This window comes from Phyllostomus discolor, chromosome 7 (assembly GCF_004126475.2).
Source record: "Phyllostomus discolor isolate MPI-MPIP mPhyDis1 chromosome 7, mPhyDis1.pri.v3, whole genome shotgun sequence".
NCBI classification, from domain to species: Eukaryota; Metazoa; Chordata; class Mammalia; order Chiroptera; family Phyllostomidae; genus Phyllostomus; species Phyllostomus discolor.
The window spans coordinates 118,979,750-119,004,158 of NC_040909.2; the positions used below are offsets into that span (position 1 = coordinate 118,979,750).

At 38.6% G+C, this 24,409-nt stretch overlaps 1 protein-coding gene across 1 annotated transcript in view; it reads left to right on the forward strand.

The window, feature by feature from the left end:
• The window catches only part of PKHD1L1 (PKHD1 like 1), a 144,993-nt gene that overhangs the window by 68,017 nt on the left and 52,567 nt on the right, over positions 1–24,409 (forward strand). Inside the window, exons 33-50 of the mRNA XM_028534074.2 lie at positions 1,805–1,947; positions 2,364–2,468; positions 3,136–3,324; positions 4,111–4,281; positions 4,824–5,050; positions 5,794–6,778; positions 8,974–9,222; positions 10,086–10,235; positions 10,797–10,971; positions 11,911–12,067; positions 12,460–12,616; positions 13,846–13,925; positions 14,380–14,509; positions 15,467–15,596; positions 17,780–18,021; positions 19,538–19,674; positions 21,704–22,733; positions 23,958–24,149. Of these exons, the coding sequence (XP_028389875.1) occupies positions 1,805–1,947; positions 2,364–2,468; positions 3,136–3,324; positions 4,111–4,281; positions 4,824–5,050; positions 5,794–6,778; positions 8,974–9,222; positions 10,086–10,235; positions 10,797–10,971; positions 11,911–12,067; positions 12,460–12,616; positions 13,846–13,925; positions 14,380–14,509; positions 15,467–15,596; positions 17,780–18,021; positions 19,538–19,674; positions 21,704–22,733; positions 23,958–24,149 (4,649 nt within the window). The remainder of the gene's footprint in view (positions 1–1,804; positions 1,948–2,363; positions 2,469–3,135; positions 3,325–4,110; positions 4,282–4,823; positions 5,051–5,793; positions 6,779–8,973; positions 9,223–10,085; positions 10,236–10,796; positions 10,972–11,910; positions 12,068–12,459; positions 12,617–13,845; positions 13,926–14,379; positions 14,510–15,466; positions 15,597–17,779; positions 18,022–19,537; positions 19,675–21,703; positions 22,734–23,957; positions 24,150–24,409) is intronic.

Consider the following 24,409-nt stretch of genomic DNA (forward strand, 5'->3'; position numbering starts at 1 on the left):
CTAATAATATCAGGATAGGAAAAAAATAGTCATCAACTTTGTAATATTTTGTTTCTTTCTTTACCTTTCTACACCTCCTTTGGCAAAAGGTTCTGAGAATATCTTGTAAAGTGACTGTGACTCTTAGTTTTCAGGCCATTACCATTCAGGTTAGTTCATAAAATTCTAGCATAAAATGCATAGCTAGGTTTAAGTATATGACACATGAGTTTCATTCATTCGTGAAATACTTATCAAACAGTTACTAGGGGGCAGGCACTTGCTCAGTGCTGGGTTCAAAGTGGAGAATAAGAGGGACGTGTCCCCCATCACAGTTCTACTGGGGAGGCAGATCTCACACCGAGGATTATATCAGTAACGTAACTATACATGTGACAAAGGCCGTGAATAAGAGCTACCGAGTGCTGTAAGCATATGTCATAGAGAGAGCTCATTTTTTTCTCCCGAGGAAAAGGGAAGAGCTCTTTGAAAAGGTGATAATTAAGCCAAGAAATGGGCAGGAGCTGGTCACCTAAAGGAGAGGGTGGATAGGCTCCTTCTCCAACTCTAACTTTTCTCTAAGCAATTGTTTAGTATTTTCTTCTCTAAAAGCTACTTGTTAACTAGTACAATTTTAGTTCGGGCATGGGAAGTTACAGATTTAGTATACGGAGAAAAGGGAGGAACAGAAATTTAGGGGCTAAGAAAAAGCGAGTAAAGCCGATGTCGGCGTGGAAGGAGAAATGACCCAGGGATTTCTTGTGGGAGGCGCAGGCAGGGGAGCAACAGTAAACACGGACCTCAGAACCACCTCCCCTCCTCTATGCAAAGGGCAGAGCTGTTGGCCTGTGCTTTGGCATAATGATTTAATGAGAGAATTGGCAGCATATGGACCGGGAGTCTGGGTTGCAGTTCAAGAAATACCAATTTTGTTATGCTGTGAAAGTAAACAAAGTTAACACAAAGACTCATGCAAGTTATGGTAAGAGCTGGAGTGTGGGAGTCAGTTCTATGTCAGATCAGAAAAGCTTTGTACATTTTGATGGCCTCTTATACAATGCAGACACATTGTTTGTAACGAAGCAAAATAAATTTAAAACTCTCTCATTGCAATAGTGGGAAGAAAGATCAGGACAAGTTTCCTACGAACACAGAATGAAAAATTCAAATTCATTGGACAGAACTTTTATCACTTATGTAAAATATATGAAATTTCATTGCTATTCTTTTTTAAAAATATTTTATTTATTTATTTTTTTAGAGAGAGGGGAAGGGAGGGAGAGAGACATCAGTATATGAGAGAAACATCAATCAGTTGCCTCTCACTTGAGCCCCAACAAAGGACCAGGTCCAACCCAGACATATGCCTTGACGGGGAATCTAACCAGCGACAATGTTCAACAAATTTATGAAACAATGTTCAACAAATTAAGCCACCCTGGGCAGGGCTCATTGCTATTCTTTTTATAGATAGTGCTGCCTTTATGTTTTACTTTAATGAATATATAAAACATTTTAAAGGATTTTATGTATTGCTGGTGACCTCAATTCTCATAACCATATTTTTCCAATAATATTTAAAAATATTTTATCTCAAACTCTACCATGGGATTTTCAGAAGTCTATTTTTCATAGTTAGGGAGAAACAATTATCTATATACCATCCAATCAAATTGAGGTTCATGGTAATTATCAGTTTGAAAAAGTATTGTCTAATTAAATATTCAATTACTTTATCTTCTTCACTGAATTATATATTGGTAAAAGTTTTCACCATGGTCCCATGGAAAGCTCATTGAAATGTCTATTAATTTTTCTTTTTCAGAGACAAGTTAAATGCTTCTATACAGTATATTTTGGAAGTGAACAACATGTTCCCACAGAGTGGTTCCTTATATGGGGGAACGGAAATCACCATAATGGGTTTGGGGTTCAGCACAACACCTTCCGAGAACACCGTGCTCTTAGGTAAGACGTTCATCCTCACAGGAGGGCCGGTTCATTTCTCCCAGCTTGCACGTTGTGCTGCAGGTGCTGAGTGATTCCACAGACGTGCTTGCTCACGGAAGCTTCATCTTTCTATTAGCATGTAAAAGGCTTAGTGTTTTTGGTTAAGGTGGTGAGGGAAACTGAATAACTGCTTTTGATTTCAAAACAGTAATTATTGTGTATTTAATGTGCATGAAACACTTAAAGAGAGGAAGGCCTCTCTTCTAAAAATAATCAGGACTCAAAGATGATTACTATCAGAAAAATGTACCAAAAGCCTACTATATAATGTGGAGTTCTTGCAGGGCCTTCATTTTTTATTCATTATACTTTATTTCTGTAGCTTGAGAAATATTTGAGAACCTTTTTTTTTACCACATCTTTTTTTTCCCTAGGGTCCTTCCCTTGCAATGTGACGTCATCATCATCAGATGTCATAAAATGCACTCTTCCTTCAACAGGGAATGTGTTCAGGGTTACGAATGATGGGGAAGATTCAGGTATCAGCTGTGGTTTATATATTGTAAATAATGGAAGCATTTACCCTGAAATTAATTTGATTTTCATTTATTTTATCCTTCAAAGTTTTCAGAGAATATGCATTATTTCTTTCTATAATTTGTCAATGGTATCTCCTTGACATACAGGACCACGTATAGAGTAAATCAATGGTAGACTCGAGTCTCAAGTCTAGACTTTACAGTTTCCAAGTTCAGTAATTGCTGTTCTGTTTTACTGCAATGTAGAACCTTCTGAATCACTGTAGTTTGTTATCAGTCATGGATTTCTTAATGAATATTCAAATTAAAATTAATAGATTTCTGTATGCCTCTATGCCTGAGAAAAATTATGTATAAAGAATCAATGAGCTTTAAAAAATATTTCACATATTTCTGAACATGCTGACTTTCTGATTTTTTTTCAGATTGTCTCTTGATCATCAGTTTTGTTGCTGTGTGATTTACTTTTTTCCTTAGCTTCAGTCCTTACTTTTCATTATTTATGTTTATTTTTGTTCCATGTCTCAGTTATGTTCATAAAAGTTGTATGATGCTATTTAAAAAGATTTCATTAGTAGCTATATAAAAATGCAGTATTTTCTAAGATAATTGTTAAGAAGTTTTACTCCTATTTTCTTATAAAATGTGACTCTACTTTTGCTCCCAGTCCATGGGTTAGGTTACGCCTGGTCACCATCCGTCTTAAATATATCTGTGGGCGACACAGTGTCGTGGCACTGGCGAGCACCTCCGTTCCTTAGGGGAATAGGATACAGAGTTTTCTCCGTTTCCAGTCCTGGAGGTGTGGCTTACGATGGCAAAGGATTTACGAATGGCAGAGAAAAATCTGCATCCGGTATGTTTCCACTTTGCTTAGTGTTGCATCTTGCTTTCTTCCCCTCGGATATGATAAAAAGATATTTTGTTTAGATTTAAAATATGTTTGTATAAATAATACATACAAATACACAGAATGATTTAGTTGGTGTTTTATTGCTGTAGTAAACATTCACACATTTATAAGATATTCTAAGTGACGGTAAGCAAGGTATTTGATGCATTGCTGATGAGTTTCTAATATCAAAAATATCTTTATTCATTCTGGAAAGATAAACCAATTGAAAAAATATATAGAAACAAGCAAAATACAAAGAAAATTGGAATGTATTTTTTAATCATACCAGTCTGCTAGCAAGCAATGAAATTCTGTTGATGGGAATCAGCTTTAACACCTGTCTTTACCACAGGGCAACTCTGTAAAGCATGCCTTTTAGACTGCTTATTTTATTCTGTACATGTAGCAGTTTGAAAATTTTTACCCACAAACACAAACTAAATGTTTTTTGTTTATCATTCATTCCATGTTGAGTTGTTCTTTAAAATTTGGCAATTTATGCCAGATATGGTTTTCTAGAAAAGTTAATGCTGGATCTTGTCTTCCTGGAATGTAATTTCATTATACAAGATAGCTTTTTATAGCCAGTGAGTCATTTCCTTACAACTCACTTTCTGTTGAAACGTAACAGGCATGAAAAATAAGAAACCTGTCATCTGCACGTGCATTTGAATTATCATTTCAAATTTCTTTTCAAAGATGCAGTAAGTGCTTGTATTTATTATGTACGATTGTATATTATGGCAGGTTCATTTTCTTACCGATTTACTTCACCTGGAATCCATTATTATAGCAGCGGGTACATTGATGATGCTCACTCCATTTTTCTACAAGGAGTCATTAACGTTTTACCGGCTGAAACAAGGCACATTCCCCTGCACCTGTTTGTGGGTAGCACTGAAGCCACATATGCTCAAGGTAAGGGAGTTAAAGATGAAAACCTTGTTACTATGGTGACCCAGGTATATTTGACCATTCTGGAGTAGAAGGCAGATACTTTGGTCCAGTCTTGCCTCTGTCTGTTACTAGCCACATGACCTCAAATAGGTCTGGACTACTGAGAGTAGTATTTATTCTATAAAATAAGGATAATATTGACATTATCCTGCCATTCTCCCAGAATCTTTGTGTGCCTCAAATAAGATATAATATAAAAAATGTTCTGATATTCAGTACGTGCCTGAAAATACATTAAAACGTGAGATGATATTTTCCCCATGGGATCTGGCCTTAGACAAATTGAAAATAAGTTAATTGTATATTCACTCTCTACCCTATCACCTTTGTCCAGGTCTTTCTTTTAACTTCGTACTCCTTGGGACCCCTCTTATCTTTAAGAGAAAGCACAAAGGTTTACCAGAATATAAACCACCATGGTCAAAATAAAGGGTAGTGCATCCTGAAAACAGTTCTCCTTTTCGAGTATCATCCATGACTTACAGGCCGTTCTTTTGTTGCAGGAGAACCCATGAATTTGCACATGGGAAGCTCTGTGGAAGGCTGCCAAGCAACAGAACCCCCATGTGGTCTGAACAACACCGGGGTTAAAAATTCAGATACGTTCCTCTTTGAGCTTTCAAGGTGCTTTTCACCATCTATAAGCAACATTAGTCCATCTACTGGAACAGCAAATGAACTGATCACAATTACTGGGCATGGCTTCAGTAATCTCACATGTGCTAATAAGGTAAGACTGTAAAGATCTTGTTTTTACATCCATATATTCAATAAGGGGAAGACGTTTTGTCCATAACCTCATAACTAAATTTCTAACAGCTTTATTATGATATAATTCACATGTCATACAATTCACCCACTTAAAGTGCACGATTCAGTAGCTTTTAGTATATTCACAATCATGCATCCATCACTCCAGTCAACCTTAGAACATTAAATTGCCCCCAAAGAAACCCTATAACCCTTAGAAATTCTCCCAATCCCTCCATACCTCCCTGCCCTAAACAACTACTAATCTGCTTTCTGTCTCTGTGGATTTGCCTATTCTGGTCATTTCTCATAATTAGAATCATAAAAGAGATCATTTGCGACCAGCTTTATTTACTAAGCATATTGTTTTCAAGGTTCATCCAGTTGTACCTTGTATCAGAGCTTCATTTCTTTTTATGGATGAATAATATTCTATTGTGTGGCATTCACATTTTATTTACCCACTCATCAGTTCATGGACATTTGGGTTGTATTTACCTTTTTGACTATTGTAAATAGTGTCCCAAGGAACATTTATAGACAACCATAATTTAGTTTTGAGATTAATGCAAGATATACCTTTCTCAGTTCCCTAAACCAACTTTATGTAAAAAAAATTTACACTTGGGTAATGTTTAAAAAAAATTTGTTGCTGATAATACAGAATTTAAGTTTATAGTGGAGAAATGTATTGACCTATTTGCATATTCATTTTACTTTCAGGTTGCGATTGGTAGCTACCCCTGTGTTGTAGAAGAGAGCAGTACCAGTTTCATTGTGTGTCATATTGACCCTCAAAACTCAATGGATGTCGGCATCAGGGAAATTGTCACTCTAACTGTTTACAACCTGGGCAGTGCCATCAACACCCAGTCCAATGAATTTGACAGGCGATTTGTTCTTTTGCCAAACATCGATGTGGTCTTGCCAAACACGGGATCAACTACAGGAATGACCAGAGTGACCATAAAAGGCTCTGGGTTCTTGGTTTCTTCTGCAGCCATAGAGGTCCTTATGGGTCATTTTTCATGCCAAGTTCTGTCAGTGAATTATACAACCATTGAATGTGAAACATCTCCTGCTCCCCCCCAGCTGGTGACAGTGGAGCTTCTGATCCATGGAGTGCCGGCCCAATGTCAGGGGAACTGCAGCTTTTCATACTCAGAAAGCATTGCTCCTTTTATAACAAGAATCTCCCCAAATTCTGTCACAGGCTCTGTAAAAGCTGTTATTGAAGGAGAAGGTTTCGGCACTGTCTTGGAGGACATTGCCGTTTTCATTGGAGACCAACAGTTCAGAGCAATAGATGTTAATGAAAATAACATCACTGTTCTTGTGACTCCTCTCCCAGCTGGACGTCACCCTCTCAGCGTTGTGGTGGGAAGTAAGGGCTTGGCTCGGGGAAACCTGAGTGTTCACAGCCCTGCAGTAGCATCCATCTCACCGACTTCAGGGAGCATCAGTGGTGGAACCACTCTGGTGATCACAGGAAATGGCTTCTACCCAGGCAACACCACCGTCAGTATTGGGGATGAACCTTGTCAAATTATTTCTGTCAACTCCAGTGAAGCCTACTGCCGAACCCCAGCAGGGACAGCTGGAAGGGTCAGTGTGAAAATCTTTGTTAACGAAGTTGCTTATCCACCTCTGTCATTTACGTATGCCTTGGAGGATACTCCACTTCTCAGAGAAATTGTTCCAAGTGCAGGTATTCCAGGACCCACCTTTTTATTGTTTTGTTATCTTGATATATTATTGTAATACTTCTTAGCATAGAATTGGATTAATATTTATAAATGGTTATTAAGATGTATTTTTATTTTTTAAATTTTTTGCTCTCTTTTCTTTAAATTTATTGGGCAGCATGGGCTAATAGGGTTGTGTAGGTTTCAAGTGTACGTTCCTATGATAGAGTCTGCACACTGCAGTGTGTGCCGACGTGAGGTTTTTGGACGATCTCATTTAAAGAGGCTAATATGTGGGGTTCAAATTCAGTCTAGTCCCTATTTTGTGATTAGTTTTTTGCACATTCTTAGGATAAAGTTTTTAGTCAAATTCCAACTTGTGTTTTGAAACAAAATCCCCATTAACTTGACCTAAATTTCAAAATGAAGGAGAAATAGATGGGTCTCTGTGGATTAAAATTGGTAATTAATTTATGTCATTATTGTTGATTGATATGGCACAGGAAATACCTGTTAACATTCACACATAGTTGATCTTACTAACAGAGAGTTTTTCAGAATACTTTGTTGCCATCAAACTACAATTGATTATTAATACAACAGAATCCTTTGAAAGAGATCATTGGCTCATTTGATTAGAAAAAATAATAAAAATAAAGATTTATTTAATTATTTAGCATGACTCATTTTTTTCTAAACTAAGATAGGTTGAGATGTCTTCTCAATACTCTGTCATTATATTTTGCTGTGTCTAATCATCTTCCAGCTGTTGCAATGCTTATTATCATCTGTGTAATAAATTCTGGAGAGGCAGCTGTAGTGTAATGGGTGAAAACATGGTCTTGATGCCTAGGTTCAAATCTTGGTTCTTCCACTTTCCACTAGTGAAACTAAATGTCATTGATAGGGTGTAACTTAGAATGGTACCTTTAATAAGGAGCTCATTAAATGCTAGCTTGTATAAAAAGTCATTTTTAGTTTACATTACAAGCAAATGTGTCAAGTTTGGGTAAGATGTTTTCTTTGCCTGCAAGAAGTTTTCCATTGAAATATTCTCTGAGGCATCAAGTTTTCTCATTTTTTAAAAAGCAAACATTAACAATAGCAATAACATACTTTATCCCCATATATTTATAGTCACTGCAAATGATGAGCTAGATGCTGGCATATGTTCCTTGTTTCCATGAATCATTTATGTTTCTTCTCTCTCTTTGAATATTTCTTTCAAAATAATATATTTGATGATATAAGACTTGTAGGAAGTGAGAATTGAGATGTTATATTTACTGAAGAGATAAAGCAATAGATCACACTTAGAACAACACTTCCATTTGAAAGGTGAAATAAAAAATTTAAGACCCCCTAAACATTTTTAGCTAGTATTTTAAAATTACTCCTAACATGAAATATCTTATTAATATCAGTGATCTTTAAATGACAATGTATAGTTCAGTGATCTTTACTATGATCAATTATATGTGTATTTTTACTATTACTATTTGAATTAAAATCAAACTACTACTTGGTAACTCTGCATTTGGAACAAGTTGTGTTCCTTAATATCTATTCCCTTAATACCTAGGTATGTCGGTCATTAGGATGACCTGTGAAAAATTCCATGTGTTCATGTCCTTAATGCATTTTGTCAAAAGGAGGAAGGGAGGGAACAGAGAGATTGAAGGACTTTGTTCTGTGACATCAATATTCATCTACAATTCTTTTAATTAATTATTTCTGTATTTACTGTCTTATTCCTAGACATTTACCTATCATAATTTGTTTTTCAAATTATATCTGTGGAAAGTATTTGAATTAATAAAATAATTCATCCTCAAAGAGTCTCTAATGGCAGGAAAGTACCCCAAATTAAAAAACAGTGAGCCCATTCCTAAAATATACCTCCCACCCCCTGCTCAGACATGCATACTCCCTAACTCCAGATCTACCTTTTATTGTGCTTTCTTCTCCACCAGCCTGAGTTTGTAACTTACAACTCAGTGGAATGGACAGAAGGGGCTGTAAAGTAATGAATGTTGTCATAACTTACAGTTAACATCCAATAGCTGTAATGTATATGATACAACATGTTTTGTTAATATTCATGTTAGTTTTAAGTACTGGTTGTTATTTTGTTTATGGAAGTAAATAGGTATATCTTAAATGCATGTATAAGTATTAGAATTTAGATATATTTATACTGTTTGCTTTTTTCTTAAAGGTCTACCAGGAACCAAAATTCAAATCACTGGATCTAATTTGGGCACTGATATCTTGGATGTTTCGGTGATGATAAATAACATTCAGTGTAATGTGACCATGGTCAATGACAGTGTACTGCAATGCATCGTTGGAGGTCATGCCGGTGGCACGTTTCCTGTTATGATGCATCATGGGACAAAAGGCTTTGCTGTGTCCACAGTTGTATTTGAGTACCCACTCACCATTCAGAGTATTCACCCAAGTCAAGGTAGTCATGAGTGTGCAGAGATCTGCAAATATTTTATATTATTCCAGTAAATATTCATCTTATTCATGGGGAAAAATTCTTCAAACACTGCTAAAATTAGCATTTTTAGTACAGTAAAATATTTTTGTTTATGCATCAAAGCATGCAAGGGCATTAGTTAATCATTTCAAAATATCAGTGTAATGCCTATATTTTTCTTAGTGCTGTATAATTTATTTAGAAGTTAACCCTACTTAAAATGGCCAGGTTATGTGGAAATTTAATTTAAAATCATCTTGAGACATCACTGGCCTGTAATTGTCTACATAAATATTTTTTATTTGGAAATTATTTTAGTTGTTTAAAATCCTAAGAAAATATAAACAATATATTTTTAATTAAAGTAGTAATTTCACTACTTTAATTACTATTTTTATTACTCTGAAATTCTTTGCATTAATCTCTTTTAAAAAAATTATTCCCTAGCCCTGGCTGGCATACCTCAGTGGATTGAGCTTGGGCTGCAAACCAAAGTGTCGCAGGTTCGATTCCCAGTCAGGCCACATACCTGGGTTGCAGGCCATGGCCCCCAGCAACCACGCATTGATGTTTCTCTCTCTCTCTTTCTCCCTCCCCTCTCTAAAAATAAATAAATAAAATCTTCAAAAAAAAATTATTTCCTAGTAGTGTAAATAAGTGATCAGATGTGACATTGACTCAGTAAAGATTTAAAACACTGGAAAAGAAGGAGATTCTATTAATATACTATATCATGTGAATATAATTTCACTAACAAGAACCTTTCCATTAATGTCAGTTCTATTTCAGATTTTAAAATAAACTTAAATACATTGGCTTTGTTTTCCCTTCTATGTCTTCACTAGGGAGCTTCGGTGGAGGTCAGATCCTGACAGTTACCGGCACCGGGTTTGACCCACAAAATTCCAGAATCCTCATGTGTGGCTCTGAATGTGCTGTCGATAGGCTGGAATCTGATCACACCACATTATTATGTAAAACTCCACCTAATAATGGTAAGTTGTCGGAAAAAAAGAACAGCAGTTTCTGGGAAATGGTGAATTTTATAAAGATCAGGGTCTGCATTTCTTTTTTCAGGTTTTTGTGTTCTTTGGGGCCGTAGCATCACCTTTATAACTGTCCTGATTTTAAGCAACTGCTTCATATTTTTTTTGACATTTATGCATGTTGTACAATTTATATTTGGGTTCATTGAATTGTTTATAATAAATTGTAGTATTTCAGGTTATCATATAAACTAGTGGTTCTTAGTTTATTAAGCTTGCCAAATATAGGCAAACAAGGGCATTTTTAGTTCCCACTGGAGTGTGAGATTTCCCTAGGGGATAGGATGTGTAATAGTTATGAGAGTGACCTCTAGCAGTGCATTGCCAAGATGCAAACCCAAACTGTGTGTTTTGGTGAGTTGTTCAATCTCCCTGTGCCTGCATTGACGTCAACTGTAACTGAAAAATAAAATTTAAACTTAAAAAGTGATGAAAAGAAAATGTTAGGGGGATTGGAAATGAATAGGGTATGATGGTGGAAGCGTACTCAGTGCCACCCTCTTCCCATAGGCGATGGACCAGAGCAAGCCTGTGAAGTGAGTGTGGCCAACGGAAAGGATTTGTCACAGTCCACAACGTCTTTCACCTACACCATGTCGCTGACTCCGCTGGTCACCGGAATATCCCCCAAGAGAGGCAGCACAGCAGGGGGCACCAGACTTACCATCAGGGGATCAGGCTTCAGGTAGTCTCCCCATGCTCCTACTCCAGTGCCTATTTCCCCACTCAGCCATTATGCCTGCTTTCCCATGCCAGGACAGTGCTTAAATGTCGCCATGTGGCATGCACCCATCTGCTCCAAAGTCGTGTGTGAGGCATGAAATAGTACTAGTATCTAACTTTTACTGAGTATTTAATCTGGGCCAGATAATTCCTACCCCATTGAAACTCCCTGCCTCGTTAGATAGTTTATCCCATTTTATGGTTAAGAGACAAAGATTACAAAGTCTAAGTAACTTGCCTCAAATCCTAGTAACATCATGAATATAAATCACCTTCTTGTTATACTCTCCCCAGTAGCTCATCTCCAGCCATGATCTGCTTTATCAGGTCATTGAACCATCTCTTCATGCATCAGGACCATTTCTTTTAATGGGCAAGATTCCTTTTTTCTTAAAATATTCATTATTTAGCTCAAATGTATGTACTGTTTCATCATTTAAGTGAACAAGGCTGATGTCAAAATGCCAGATCATTCAAGTCACAGAAGGCAATTTTAACTCCTGAAATACTTATAACTCCCTGGAACTTGCATTTGTACGTGGAGATGAAGTTCTTGAGTCTGTGAGGCTGGTGAAAACGTCACGTGGACAAAACGATCCCTGCACGTCTCTGACAAAGGTGTCTGCCTGCAGACCAGCATAGAATCTCTCAGTGAACTGAACCCCAGCAGTTCTCCTGAGACACTAGAACACCTTCTAATTTGTGTAGTTATATTTCCTCGCCTTTTTTTGTGTTTCCTTTTTTTCTGAACAAATATTTTGAAGTTTTGCTTTAGAAAGATATGTCACTCTGCACTTCGATGAACCATAGGGTAAGATGATTCACTTTGTCATCATGCACATGTGACCCACCAATTTGAGAAAAATCATCATTATTTTGTTTCCTCCCTTTTTCTTTACAGTGAAAATATGCAGGATGTTCTTGTCACCATAGCTGAAGCCAAATGTGATGTTGAGTATTCCAATGAGACATGTATCATCTGCATGACAAACACCCACAGTCCCTCAGGGTGGGCTCTGGTGCAGGTCACCATTGGAAGCATCGGCATGGCCCGGCAGGTGAGACCGCCGCTGGGTGTGGCAACCACAGCAAGGGAAAGCTGGTCTATGGGAAGTGCAAGGATTGGTAATGAACTTTTACTTTGTTAATGTCTCCAAAAAACGAACAAAGCTATGGTTATAATACATTTAAGGCAAGCCATTTTTCTGCTTGTTACTAAATTTTTATTATTGGAGATATTCAATTATTTAAATTAATGGTATAGTAATTAGTAATGGGTTTTTTAACTTTATTACTGTGACATAAACCTGGCAGCTATGAAATATTTGAAGTAGGTTATACTTATGACTAATGAAAATGTTTATTGTTTTAGATTTCTTCTATTTTTTAGAAATTGAGTGGGTAATTCTGATAAAACCCCTACACCTAGGTCTCTCATGTTCTGTTGCAGGATAATGCTGACTTCCTGTATGCGGACGCCTGGTCCTCCAGCTTCTCCTGGGGCGGAGAGCCTCCTCCCGAGGAAGGGTCACTGGTTGTCATCACGAAAGGACAGACGCTTTTGCTGGATCAAAATACCCCTATTCTGAAAATGTTGCTTATTCAGGGTAAATTTCCGAAACTCTGTTTGTTAGAGTCTGTCTGTGGAGTGCTTCTGTAAAGTTAATTTAATCAAAACCCATTATTATAAGCATCAGTAGTTGTATCATGTTTCCAGTATGGAGTGTAGCACTGAGGTCTTTAAAAACTGGGGACTACCGGCCATTTGTGGTAGGAAGTTATTCAGTGTATTGCAACCAGAATGGTTTAATGAAATGCAGTAGAAAATATCAGAGTATACTGCATTCACGCGAGTAACAACCTTTGCAAGCTAAATGTTATTTCATGAGACATTTGCTTCACTAGCTGTGTGTGGTGCGTTCGCACGTGTGCATGCCCATACCCTTGCCGTGGATCACAACGGTTAGGAGCTAGCTCCCATCTAGACAAACACTGGTACAGTGGATCCCAGGCATCCTAAAAGCATAGACGTTTGTACTAAATGAGCCCCCTGACTCCCCTTGGTTACCGGGTTGTGACTCTCACCTACACCTCGAACCTGCTCTCATTATTACATTGTTTTTTCTGCTTCTTCACATTCTGTTTTAACTCTAGAAAACAAAATAACCAGAACTGTTACAATTCCACGTAAAAGAAACAATCTCTGGCAAGAGTAAAACACTCTGGGCTTCAGTGTATAAAGTTTGACATGGGTTTTAGCCACTCAAAGACCTTTGTATTTTTTTGTTTGTTTGTTTTAACTTCTGGGATAATAACTACGCATCAGTTACTTGAAGTTATTAACTATTGGACCCTTGCACAGGTTTTCCTGTCCACAAATTTACATCATTCTTATAAAAAATATCGCAGTACTATCTTTAATCATGCTAATCAGGCTATAACTGTTGCTAGTGCAAATTAGAGGGTAAAAGTTCAGAGTTAATGTTGGTATTATAATAGTTTATATAGAAAGTGCTTTTTTTAAATTTTCATTGTTTTGATTCTTAATTTATATTTTTTGTCCCTGAGTCTATGGAAGTAGAATTCATGTGGCTATTTAACAACATTTAAAATAACCAATGGTCAAGAGAAAATCTGCCCTGAGATTTGATTTTCTACTCCTTCCTGAGTCTTGTCTGAAGTCTTTAGTATTTGATGTTGCCAAAGATCTGAAATGCAGTGACATGCATAGTGACAGCAGATAAGAATAAAAAATTAAATTTTAACACATAACCGAATAAGCAGCTTTTAATGTTAATTTTCTTTATGATATATTTCAAAATTGCATGACTCCTAGGTGGAACTCTAATATTTGATGAAGCTGACATTGAACTCCAGGCAGAAAACATCCTAATTACAGATGGAGGCATTCTTCAGGTACGCAAGAGAACCCGAGGTCTGTTCCTTGGTAACCTCTCTCTACTTCTTTTCTAAAATACTATGTGTCAAATAGTTAATTATACTGAACTGTCACAAGTATAAGCCTCCATCATTAGTATAAAATTGTTTTTTGGGGGAAAAGTTTTCCAGAGTATTCTTGCTCTTTTGATGAGAAGATAATTGCATATTACAATAAAGCAGAATGTAAAATAGAATAGAAAAAAAATTTCTGAGATGTGGGTAAAGTCAATCAGTTAACTTTCCAAAGGTCTGGGATAGTGTACTTGGCTGGCTGGAAAATTTAAGGTTTATCTTTTGTAAGAACGATACTGACAATTGAACAATTGATTATTGAAAGAAAAGGAGAAAAGGACAACATTGCTTTTGGGTGACTGGAGTAGTGGCTATTGAGTTTTAACTTTCCAAATGATGCTTGTGCAATCCCTTGCAGATCGGGACGGAAGGATCCCCATTTCAACACCGGGCGGTCATTACCTTGCATGGGCACCTGCGGTCCCCTGAGCTGCCAGTGTATGGCGCCAAAACGCTGGCCGTGCGCGAGGGCATCCTGGACCTGCACGGTAGGGCCTAGGGGCTCCGGGAACTGACTGAGGGGACTGGCCAGAACCAGCGATAATCATCCTGATAACTTTCTCTAAGTCTTTGCTGAGCTTCTCCTGCCTTTATACACTTCCTTTTTACTTCTTTTTATCACTTCCCTCCCTCATCCAGGCCAGGCCAGCCCTGCACAGGGTCAAGGCTGACAGCCAAGGTCACTCTTGGGGAAGCCCTTCTGGGCCTTTTTACATGCTTTCAATGTGTGCCCCTAACACCCTCTGCCTAAATCAGCACTCACCACAGTTTGTACCAATGGCTTATGGGTGCTTCTTGAAGCATAACTATACATTTATAGCTCTACTTTTGTATACCTATATTCTGGAAAACTATGAGCAAATAACAATTTGGATCATGTTTGAGGTATTAAGTTAACTTATTTAAAGGAAGCATACCATGTTCCTTTTTATACTGGAACCTTCTCTATTGCAACAATCTGTCTCTTTTATAAATTTACAGTATATAAACATGATAACCCACTGTGATCATAAATGTCCTGTGTTGTGTTAAATATATACACTAATGGAGTTTTCAGGAATTTACACATTTTACTTGTCTCTAGAGTATCAATTTAAACAATTCCTGTCAACTATGACAAAGATAACAGGACTCTGCCCGTTTTATCAATAGATTCATACCACATTTGTGTTGAGTTCATATAAAGAAGAGGGTCATAAATGGAACACATTGTTGCTGAAGGATGTTTTTTAAATTACAGACCCACACGTATTATTACAACCCTGATTGTTACTTCTTTAAAGCAAGCACTGTACATATTTCTTTTGTGAGAAAGGTATGAAATGCTAGGGTAAAATGAGCCTTCCTCAAATCGATTCAATCCAGGGAAAGATTAAAATGCATAAAGCTCTCAATAACCAAGAAGCCACCGCTTTAGAAATACTTGGTTTGTGTGTTGGCTTCAGGTCTGCCTGTCCCTGTGGTCTGGACCCGACTGGCTCATACTGCACGGGCAGGGGAAAGGACTTTGACTGTACAAGAAGCGGTAACGTGGAAACCAGGAGATCAGATTGTCATTGCAAGCACGGGACACAGGTATGGTGTCTGCTGGGCCTGATAATTCAGATTCGAAAACAGAGATTTTTTTTTTATGTAAAAGAGGGATGATTCAGAAGGTCCACAACTATTTCACTTAAATGTGAAACTTCTAATAAAGAGACACAAACAGCCAGATGTGTATTTGCCAAATGTTAACACTGTGTTAATTACCAGTGTCATTTTCATTGATTGAATTTACAATGAGAAAGGTTATTAATTTGAACCTAAACAATAAATATAGAGAATAAGTCCTCACTTAATGTCCTCAATAGGTTCTGTGGCTTTAAGCAAAACACTATACAATGAAACCAAGTTTTACCATAGGCAAGTTGATATAAACAAGAGTTACAAAGATTTCCTTTGAAATCTCATCAACATTTTAACAAAATGACATTGATTGAAATCACATTTTTCAAGGACCTGCTCTACTAATGAAATATTTTGGTTGTTTTTTATGGTTAGGTTTCCATGTGAGATTTTGTTTGAAAAAAGCACTCTGCTATTAAAAGTCATTTGAAAACTTCTGCCTTTGAGCTTTGGCTAAGGACATTAGTGCATACAAAAATGCCAGCGGTCCTTTGTTTAGAGTCAGGAACAATGGGGTTGAAAGCAGCAAGTGAGCCCTTCCTTACAGCAATGGTTCCCAGGGACCAAACCTGTGAGGAGTGATGGAATAAGAGGGGAGTAATCACTATAGGACGCATGATGATTTACATGGCCTTTTAGGTGCCTGGCATCTTATCATCAAAACTGCGTATGACCCTCAATTTCTATTTAAAAAAAGATTTTATTTATTTATTTTTAGAAAGGGAAGGGAGGGAGAAAGAGAGAGAGAGAGAAACATCAATGTGTGGTTGCTGCGGGCCGTGGCCTGCAGCCCAGGTATGTGGCCTGACTGGGAATCAAACCTGTGACACTTTGGTTTCGCAGCCCACGCTCAATCCACTGAGCTACGCCAGTCAAGGACCCTCAATTTCTACTTAATTGTATATTTTAGCAAATAAGAAATGGAAGGAAGAAAACTAATACAGCCAACTATATTACGCCAGGGTAGTGATGGGGAGAGGGAGTCAAGAGGACATTTATTTTTGCTTTATTGTTTAAATTATGGGGATTTGTTTAAACAGCAAAATAGGATAGCAGGGAGCAGACAGTAGTTTATGACAAGAAGCAACTAAATGACGTTAAGGCCGTGACTCAATTTATAATTAAAATTCAAGATGGCATTTGGAGTTTGCCATTTTCTAAGTTAAAAATAGACTTGCAGATGTTAGGAAGAGTTAAATATACACTTAGCTTTGTAAGTGACGATCATTTCTCCTCCCCTTGGAAGAAACTTCTCTTACACAACGGCAAAATAGCAGAGTAGCAAATTGACAGGGCTTATTAATAGAAGAGAAAGTCCTCGTTTTTAGCTTCTCTGTTTGAAAATGAAGAGTAAGTTTAGCATTTAATGTAGAAATATTCAGTTTTTAAAAAACAAGAGTTAAGTAGTTTCCCACCGAATCTAACTCGTTGTTCACCATTTCATTGGTAAGTCCTCCTGGAGAGTTTGTAAAGCAAGTGGTTAAGAACACTACTTCAAGGTCAGTGTCTTGGATCTAGCTCCCAACACTGCCACGTGTTAGGCTTGTGGCCCTATTACTTCACTTCTCTGGGCTTCAGTAGAATTGGAATGCTATGAGTAGCTATCTTGGAATTACTGGAAGAATTAAATGAGTTACCGTGTATAATGCAATTAGAGAAGAGCTTATGTTAAGTGTTAGCCATTATTACAAAGGAAGGAAAAGTACATTGAGGTGCACATAACGTGTAAAATGCTTTTCAGAAAGAAACCTCTGTATCCTCTTGATCCAAGGGAATCCAGCAGAGCCCAGCCTAAACCCCCTTTTCATACTGCCCGTGCAGTGTTCTAAATGAATAGGCCTTTTGACAGCTCTACAGAAATTAGTGAAGCTCTGTGAACAAGGGCGGCAACTGGAAAAGATTTCATTGAAAGGCACCTGTAAAATTTATTTAGTTGCTCTAAAAAACAATAAAATACCATCTTCAAATTTCTCTTCAGAATATTGTATGGCAAAAAGTTTTCTGTTTCACGGGTGAAGTGTTCCACACAGCATAAAACAATGTGATGTTGATGTCTAATGATTTTGACATTTTTTGTGCTGGAATTTTTACAGACACAGCCAAAGAGAGAATGAAAAAAGGACCATCGCGTCTGTGTCTGCGGATGGAATAAACGTAGTGCTGACGGACCCGCTGAACTACACGCACTTAGGAGTCGCTGTCACCCTTCCTGATGGGACTCTGTTTGAGGCAAGGGCGGAAGTTGGAATTCTTACAAGAAACATTTTAATAAGAGGATCTGATAATGTGGAGTGGGATACCAAAATTCCTGCATGCCCTGATGGATTCGACACAGGTGATTTTAGCAGCTATAGTATGACCACGTAAATGTTTTCAGATGTTGCAAACATATTCCCTGGGGGCAAAATCACCTCTGGTTGGGATCTTCTGGACTAAGTTATGCTCTATCAAAAATATGCCCCCGATCTCAGTGATTTAGAATGAGAAATGTTTACTTCTCATTGACACTACATGTCCCATATGGGTCCATGGGGGAAGGGGGCCTGCTAATTGTAATTATTCCAGGACCTAGGCTGATGGAAGCTCCATCTCCACGTGGGCTTCTGTGATCTCTGAGACAGGGCACGAGATGGCTGGAGAGCTGAGCATCAGCAACTCATTACTTTGGTCCTGAAGGGACAGGTATCTCCTCTACTTGTGTGTCGTTAGTCAGAACTGATTATGCTATGCTCAACTTTAAGGGAGTTAGTGATAGCATCACAATGGTATAAGCAGTTGAATAATAACAGATACAGCTTAGATATAGCTTTTTCTTCAGTGGGAAGTGTAAAAGGAGGCAAAACTCATTGGATTTAATGTCAGATGACCTACATTCTAATTCTGATTGTCAGCCAAGGAAAAGTTCAGGCTGCAGTAAAGAATCAAAATCATGATTTTGAGCAAAAGGAGGGCCACCCAGAGACACAGGTTCGGATAGCAACCCAGACTGCGCTCTGGGAACAAAGAAAGACAGGGTTTAGGAAGACAGCAACCACAGCACGTAATTCTTTGCTACAAATGAAGTACTGCTGGCTGGATTAGCAGATTGGTTAGTTCCGATATGCAAATGCAGGGGGCTGGGGACAGAAAGTACAAAAGAGGAAGTCAAGTCTACCTGTGTCCACACAGCAGTTGTTGTTCCTGTCTGTTTATGGCTCAGCCTTGAGCTGTGTTTAGCAACAGGGTTAGCAACTTAATAGCAGCTCTGAGAACTGAGGCACAAGATGTGCACTGGCCTCGCAGGCCCCACTTCCTTAACAGCCTGCTGACTCTAGTGACTCTCATGCTGATGCTCAGTCCGTTCGACTTTAATACCTTCACCAGTGCATCTGCATCAAGTCTCAAGAGGCCTGTTAAACCTAGTTACATCCTGTTTAAAATAAGAATACTTCCCGTTCTGTTCACTTACCACAGTTACAAGAATTCAGTGAGATTATGCATATCTTGTGCTATCCAAGTGCAAGATTGCACTAATTAAGTTAATCCCCAAATCTTTGGGAAAAGCTTCAGGGATAATAAGACAAAATACTTTTATCAGGGTGCATTCAACCATGCACAGGTTTATTTAGCATCTTTGAAAAATACCGTAGCATGTCTTTATGGAATGCAAAGGTGAACAAGAGACAGGGCACTTACCTTTTGTACTATCTAGAGGGGGAGATGGTGTGAATGCAAATAATTTTGTTCCAGAATGAGATTAAAATTTTGTGTGAATAAATAGATATAGTTATGAGGGAATAAATCTTTATATAATTAGAACTTTTTGACATGGTTTTTCTTTTTTTCTTCCTTTCTTTCTTTTTTTCTTTAAGGTGAATTTGCCACACAGACATGTCTCCAAGGAAAGTTTGGGGAAGAAGTAGGAAGTGATCAGTTTGGAGGGTGCATTATGTTTCATGCTCCTGTACCCAGTGCTAACATGGTCACTGGAAGAATAGAGTATGTAGAGGTAAGAGGCATTATTATTAAATCACAGTGGTTTGCCCAAGGTTACCCATACAGTGAATGTGCACTAAGTTCGTGCTGTATGCCAGATGCTAGTTATAATTGATTAGAGGAGACACACTGTTTTAATATACCTTATTATTCACCCATTTAATCATGCCAAGGTTTTGTTTCTCCGTTTTTCTCATCCTTCACATTAAATTCATCAGCAAGTTCTATGGACTCTGCCCACAAAATAATGCATCCTGCTCCACTGTCTCTTTCTACCACCTCCCACTGATCCCTGACCCAAGCCACTGTCACCTCTCGCCTGGACTACTGTGATTCCCTCCTCCTGGAATACTGGTCTCCCTACTTCCACCCTTGCTTCAATAGAATCTCCACACCACAGCCAAAGTAAAAATGTAAAAGCATACATCAGATCTTGTTTTACCCTGTTCAGACTCTTCAGTATCTTCATCTTACACCTAAAACTCAAAGTCTGAGCACTTCCCAGAGGCCCCACATGCTCCATCCCCCAGCAGGCCTCTGACTATACCTCTTGTGACTGTACCCCTGCTCGTGCCATGCAAACCACAAGGCCTCCTGGTGTCCCGTGGCCACGTGAACCCATTCCTGTCTCAGGTTCTTTGCACTTGCTCTTCATTCTGCTTGAAATGCTCCTCCACCAAATATTTGCCCATTTTACACTCATTCATTCAGCTCTCTTGGCCAATGTTTTTTTTTCAGAGAGAACTTTCCTCAACACCTTCATTTGAAATAGCCGCCCAAATCCCTGCTTTCCTTTACTCACCCCTGCTTTCCCAACATTAAATCTACTTTTTATTTATTTTTGATTTATCCCTCTAAAACATAATTCAATTAGTTGAGAGATTTTTATCTTACTGGTTTTCTGCTGATTCCTCTCTAGCTTGGAACATTGCTTGGCATATAGCAGATTCTCAATTGATTATATTTGGTCAGATATATAAATACATTGATAAATATGCAAGTTATCCCCAAGAGATTTGGAGCTCTTCTGTATCTTATTTATGTTCGGTCTATACAATCAAGGTTTAGCATAGATTTTTTAAATAACATATTCAGTAAAAGGAAGGAAGGGAGGGAAGGGTAGGAAAACCCAAAAATCCATTAAACTGGGCACCCTTAGACTGCAAACAAACCATGGAGGGTGATAGAGTCAAACCTGCATTAGTGAAAGTCCCCTGCTCCTAGGATATGTTACTTGTGACACCTGAGATACAGACTGAGGTTGCCAGGGTCAATCTGTATATTAAATATTAGTAGTGGTTGATTTTGTATTTTTGGATGAAGAATGGTGCTCTTGGATATGAGGTACCCTTGTGTTTTACTTCCAAACCTCCTAGGATCGTACTTCAGACACCCACGCTCAGACACACACACTCACACACACTGGCATCCACTGTATCAGACTATTAGATTGCAGACTTATTGAAAGAAAGTACCGCAGAGTGGTTAATAAGAGCAGCAACTCTAGAAACAGACCAACTTGATTTTAAATGAGTTTTTGACCATGCACAAGATACTCAGCCTTTCTAAACTTCAGTTTCTTTGACTATAAAATGAAGTTAATGGTAAGTGGCTATGTTATGGGAGAACCTCCCAGACTCGGTTCTTCTTACTGATGCAGTAAAGAATTCCGGGTCAGCAAGCCTACTGGCATGCAAACCAAGTTAATTAGTGCTAAGTTCTAACAGGAAAGCAAAAGCGAGGGTGGCTAGAGCAAGGTGGCCAGAGGCTGGGTAGCCAAAAGACAGTGGCCAAATTAAAGATGGCTTTTGTTTGTTCATTAATTCATTGGTAACAAGTATGGGTTGTTAGATAATGAATAAAACAAGGTGGGTTGGAGGCCAAATGTTTTCTAATGGTGAACATGAATAATATGGGAGATATAAATGTATTCATAACAATTAATGTAAAGGTGGAGATTATTGCTGAACAAGAAAATATGAGCTAGATAGACTCTGTGTTTATGCAGATCACTAAATAGTCATGATTTCTGGGCGTGACAGGTATTCCATGCGGGCCAGGCCTTTCGGCTGGGGAGATACCCAATACATTGGCACCTGCTGGGAGATTTACAGTTTAAATCTTACGTAAGAGGCTGTGCAATTCACCAGACCTATAACAGAGCTGTTACTATCCATAACACACATCACCTTCTGGTTGAGAGGAATATTATATATGATATCAAGGGAGGAGCATTCTTTATAGAAGACGGCATTGAACATGGCAATATCCTGCAGTACAACTTGGCAGTATTTGTACAGCAAAGCACTGGTCTCCTGAATGATGATGTGACCCCGGCGGCATTTTGGGTAACCAACCCAAACAACACCATTCGGCACAATGCAGCTGCTGGGGGCACCCACTTTGGCTTTTGGTACCGAATGAACAACCACCCTGATGGGCCGTCCTATGACCGGAACATTTGCCAAAAAAGAATTCCTCTCGGAGAATTCTTTAACAACACTGTTCATTCTCAAGGTTGGTTTGGACTGTGGATATTTGAAGAGTATTTCCCCATGGAAACAGGATCTTGTACTTCTACAGTGCCAGTGCCTGCAGTGTTTAATTCACTCATCACTTGGAATTGTCAGAAAGGAGCTGAGTGGGTCAACGGAGGTGCCCTTCAGTTCCATAACTTCATGATGGTAAATAATTATGAGGCTGGAATTGAGACCAAGAGGATCCTGGCTGCTTATGTTGGCGGATGGGGTGAAACCAGCGGAGCAGTGATTAAAAATGCCAAAATAGTCGGTCACCTTGATGAACTGGGAACGGGGTCTGCATTTTGTACAACGAGAGGCCTGGTTCTCCCATTTAGTGAAGGCTTGACCGTGTCTTCCGTACGCTTTATGAACTTCGACCGTCCCAGCTGTGTGGCCCTGGGAGTGACATCCATCACCGGCGTTTGCAATGAGCGATGTGGAGGTTGGAGTGCCAAATTTGTTGACATCCAGTATTTTCACACACCAAACAAGGCTGGCTTTCGATGGGAACATGAAGTGGTACTGATCGATGTCGATGGTTCACTTACAGGTAATTTATAATTCCTGATGAAATGCTTTGGAAATATGCTTGTGCTCACACAGGGCTGAATGGTCAAAGCTGGCTCGCCTGAATCACAAATTTCATTCAGTACCCAGCTGTACTAATGGCCTGAGGGTGTGGGTCAACACTGGGCATAGATGAGACAGTCTCTTCTGGAAGAGCTCCAGACTGTCAGATGTGCCTCCAAGTCTGTCCTTTCTTCCCCCGAGTTTGCACCTTGGTTTTGCATTAACAACAATTTTTGAGTAATATTTATGGAAATATTGATCAGTTAATTACACAGATAAGAAACTTCTTATGTGCCTACCCAAACTGTTCAATCAGCCGTGGCCCACATGTGTATAAATTCCAGGTTTATTTACATAAGCAATGTAGACAGACTGGATATATTCTGGTGAAAGACTCTAAAGGGAAATAGTAATTTACGGAACTAATGTTAATGCTTTTCTTTTCCAGTCTAAATTATGAATTTGAACTAATTCAAGAAATATGTTAACTAATAACAATTTTTTACCATTGCAAATGCAAAGTATGTCACATTTTTAAAATATCGTAGTTTCTAGAACTGAGCGTCTCTACAAAATTTTAATGATAAAGACCTGTCTAAACAAGATAGTGAAGGTGTTTGTGTGAGAGAGATTTTGCATAGTATTTTAGAAGAAAGAGAAAATTGACAAATAAACCTATAGATATTAACAATTTAGCTTTGAAAGACTTTGAAAGATGGAAGGAGATTCATCCAGACTGAATCAACCAGAAGATTCAAGCAGACTGAACTCTCAACTGTATTTGTTGACTTCTGTCTCCCATTCTAATGGTGGCTTTAAGAACAGAGAGGACATTTGGATGGTTCTAATGTATAAAACTTTGTGTAATCTTATTAGGTTAATGTTAGTTGGCAGCCCATTTTCTAAGAGTGCAGACTGTGTGGTAGACTGCAGGGTCTTACTTCTTGGCCAAGTTACGTATCCCACTTCCTACCTCCTTCTTTGGCTCTCATAGGAGCTTCAGATCCCGTGTTTCAGTCGCATCCACAATTAACTCCCTGACCAAAGAGTCTACCGAAGAGCCTCTGTGGGAGGTCCCTTGGTTCCAAGCCTTTGAGAATTTATTATTAGTGCAATGGTCACAGTACCTTTACCTGGCAGATAGTTTGACTCTTCAGTTTTAAAGCGTGAAGCAGGAAACATGCCGATTGCGTTTGTGCCCTAGGTCACAAAGGACACACTGTCATTCCGCACAGCCCGCTGCTGGACCCTTCTCACTGCACGCAGGAAGCCGAGTGGAGCGTTGGGTTCCCTGGGTCCATCTGTGACGCCTCCGTCAGCTTCCACCGCTTGGCGTTCAACAAGCCGTCTCCAGTGGCTCTGCTGGAAAAGGATGTGGTTCTCTCAGACTCTTTTGGTAAGTGGGATAGAATAGTTTAAACCAGTAATTTAGATACTTTCCTCAATTTTCATCATCACCTACTTGAGTGGTCCCTCACTTTTGAGAACATTGGGAAAAGCATAATATTTACATGTCAGAAGCCAGGCAGGAAACTTTTACACTCGGAATGGGTGTGTGAGGAGTATCAAATAAATGCATGGACCAGTATGATATCCTGCTGATTAAGGAACCTCTAGCTTATATTATGACACAGAGCAGGAAAGTTGATGTAGCCC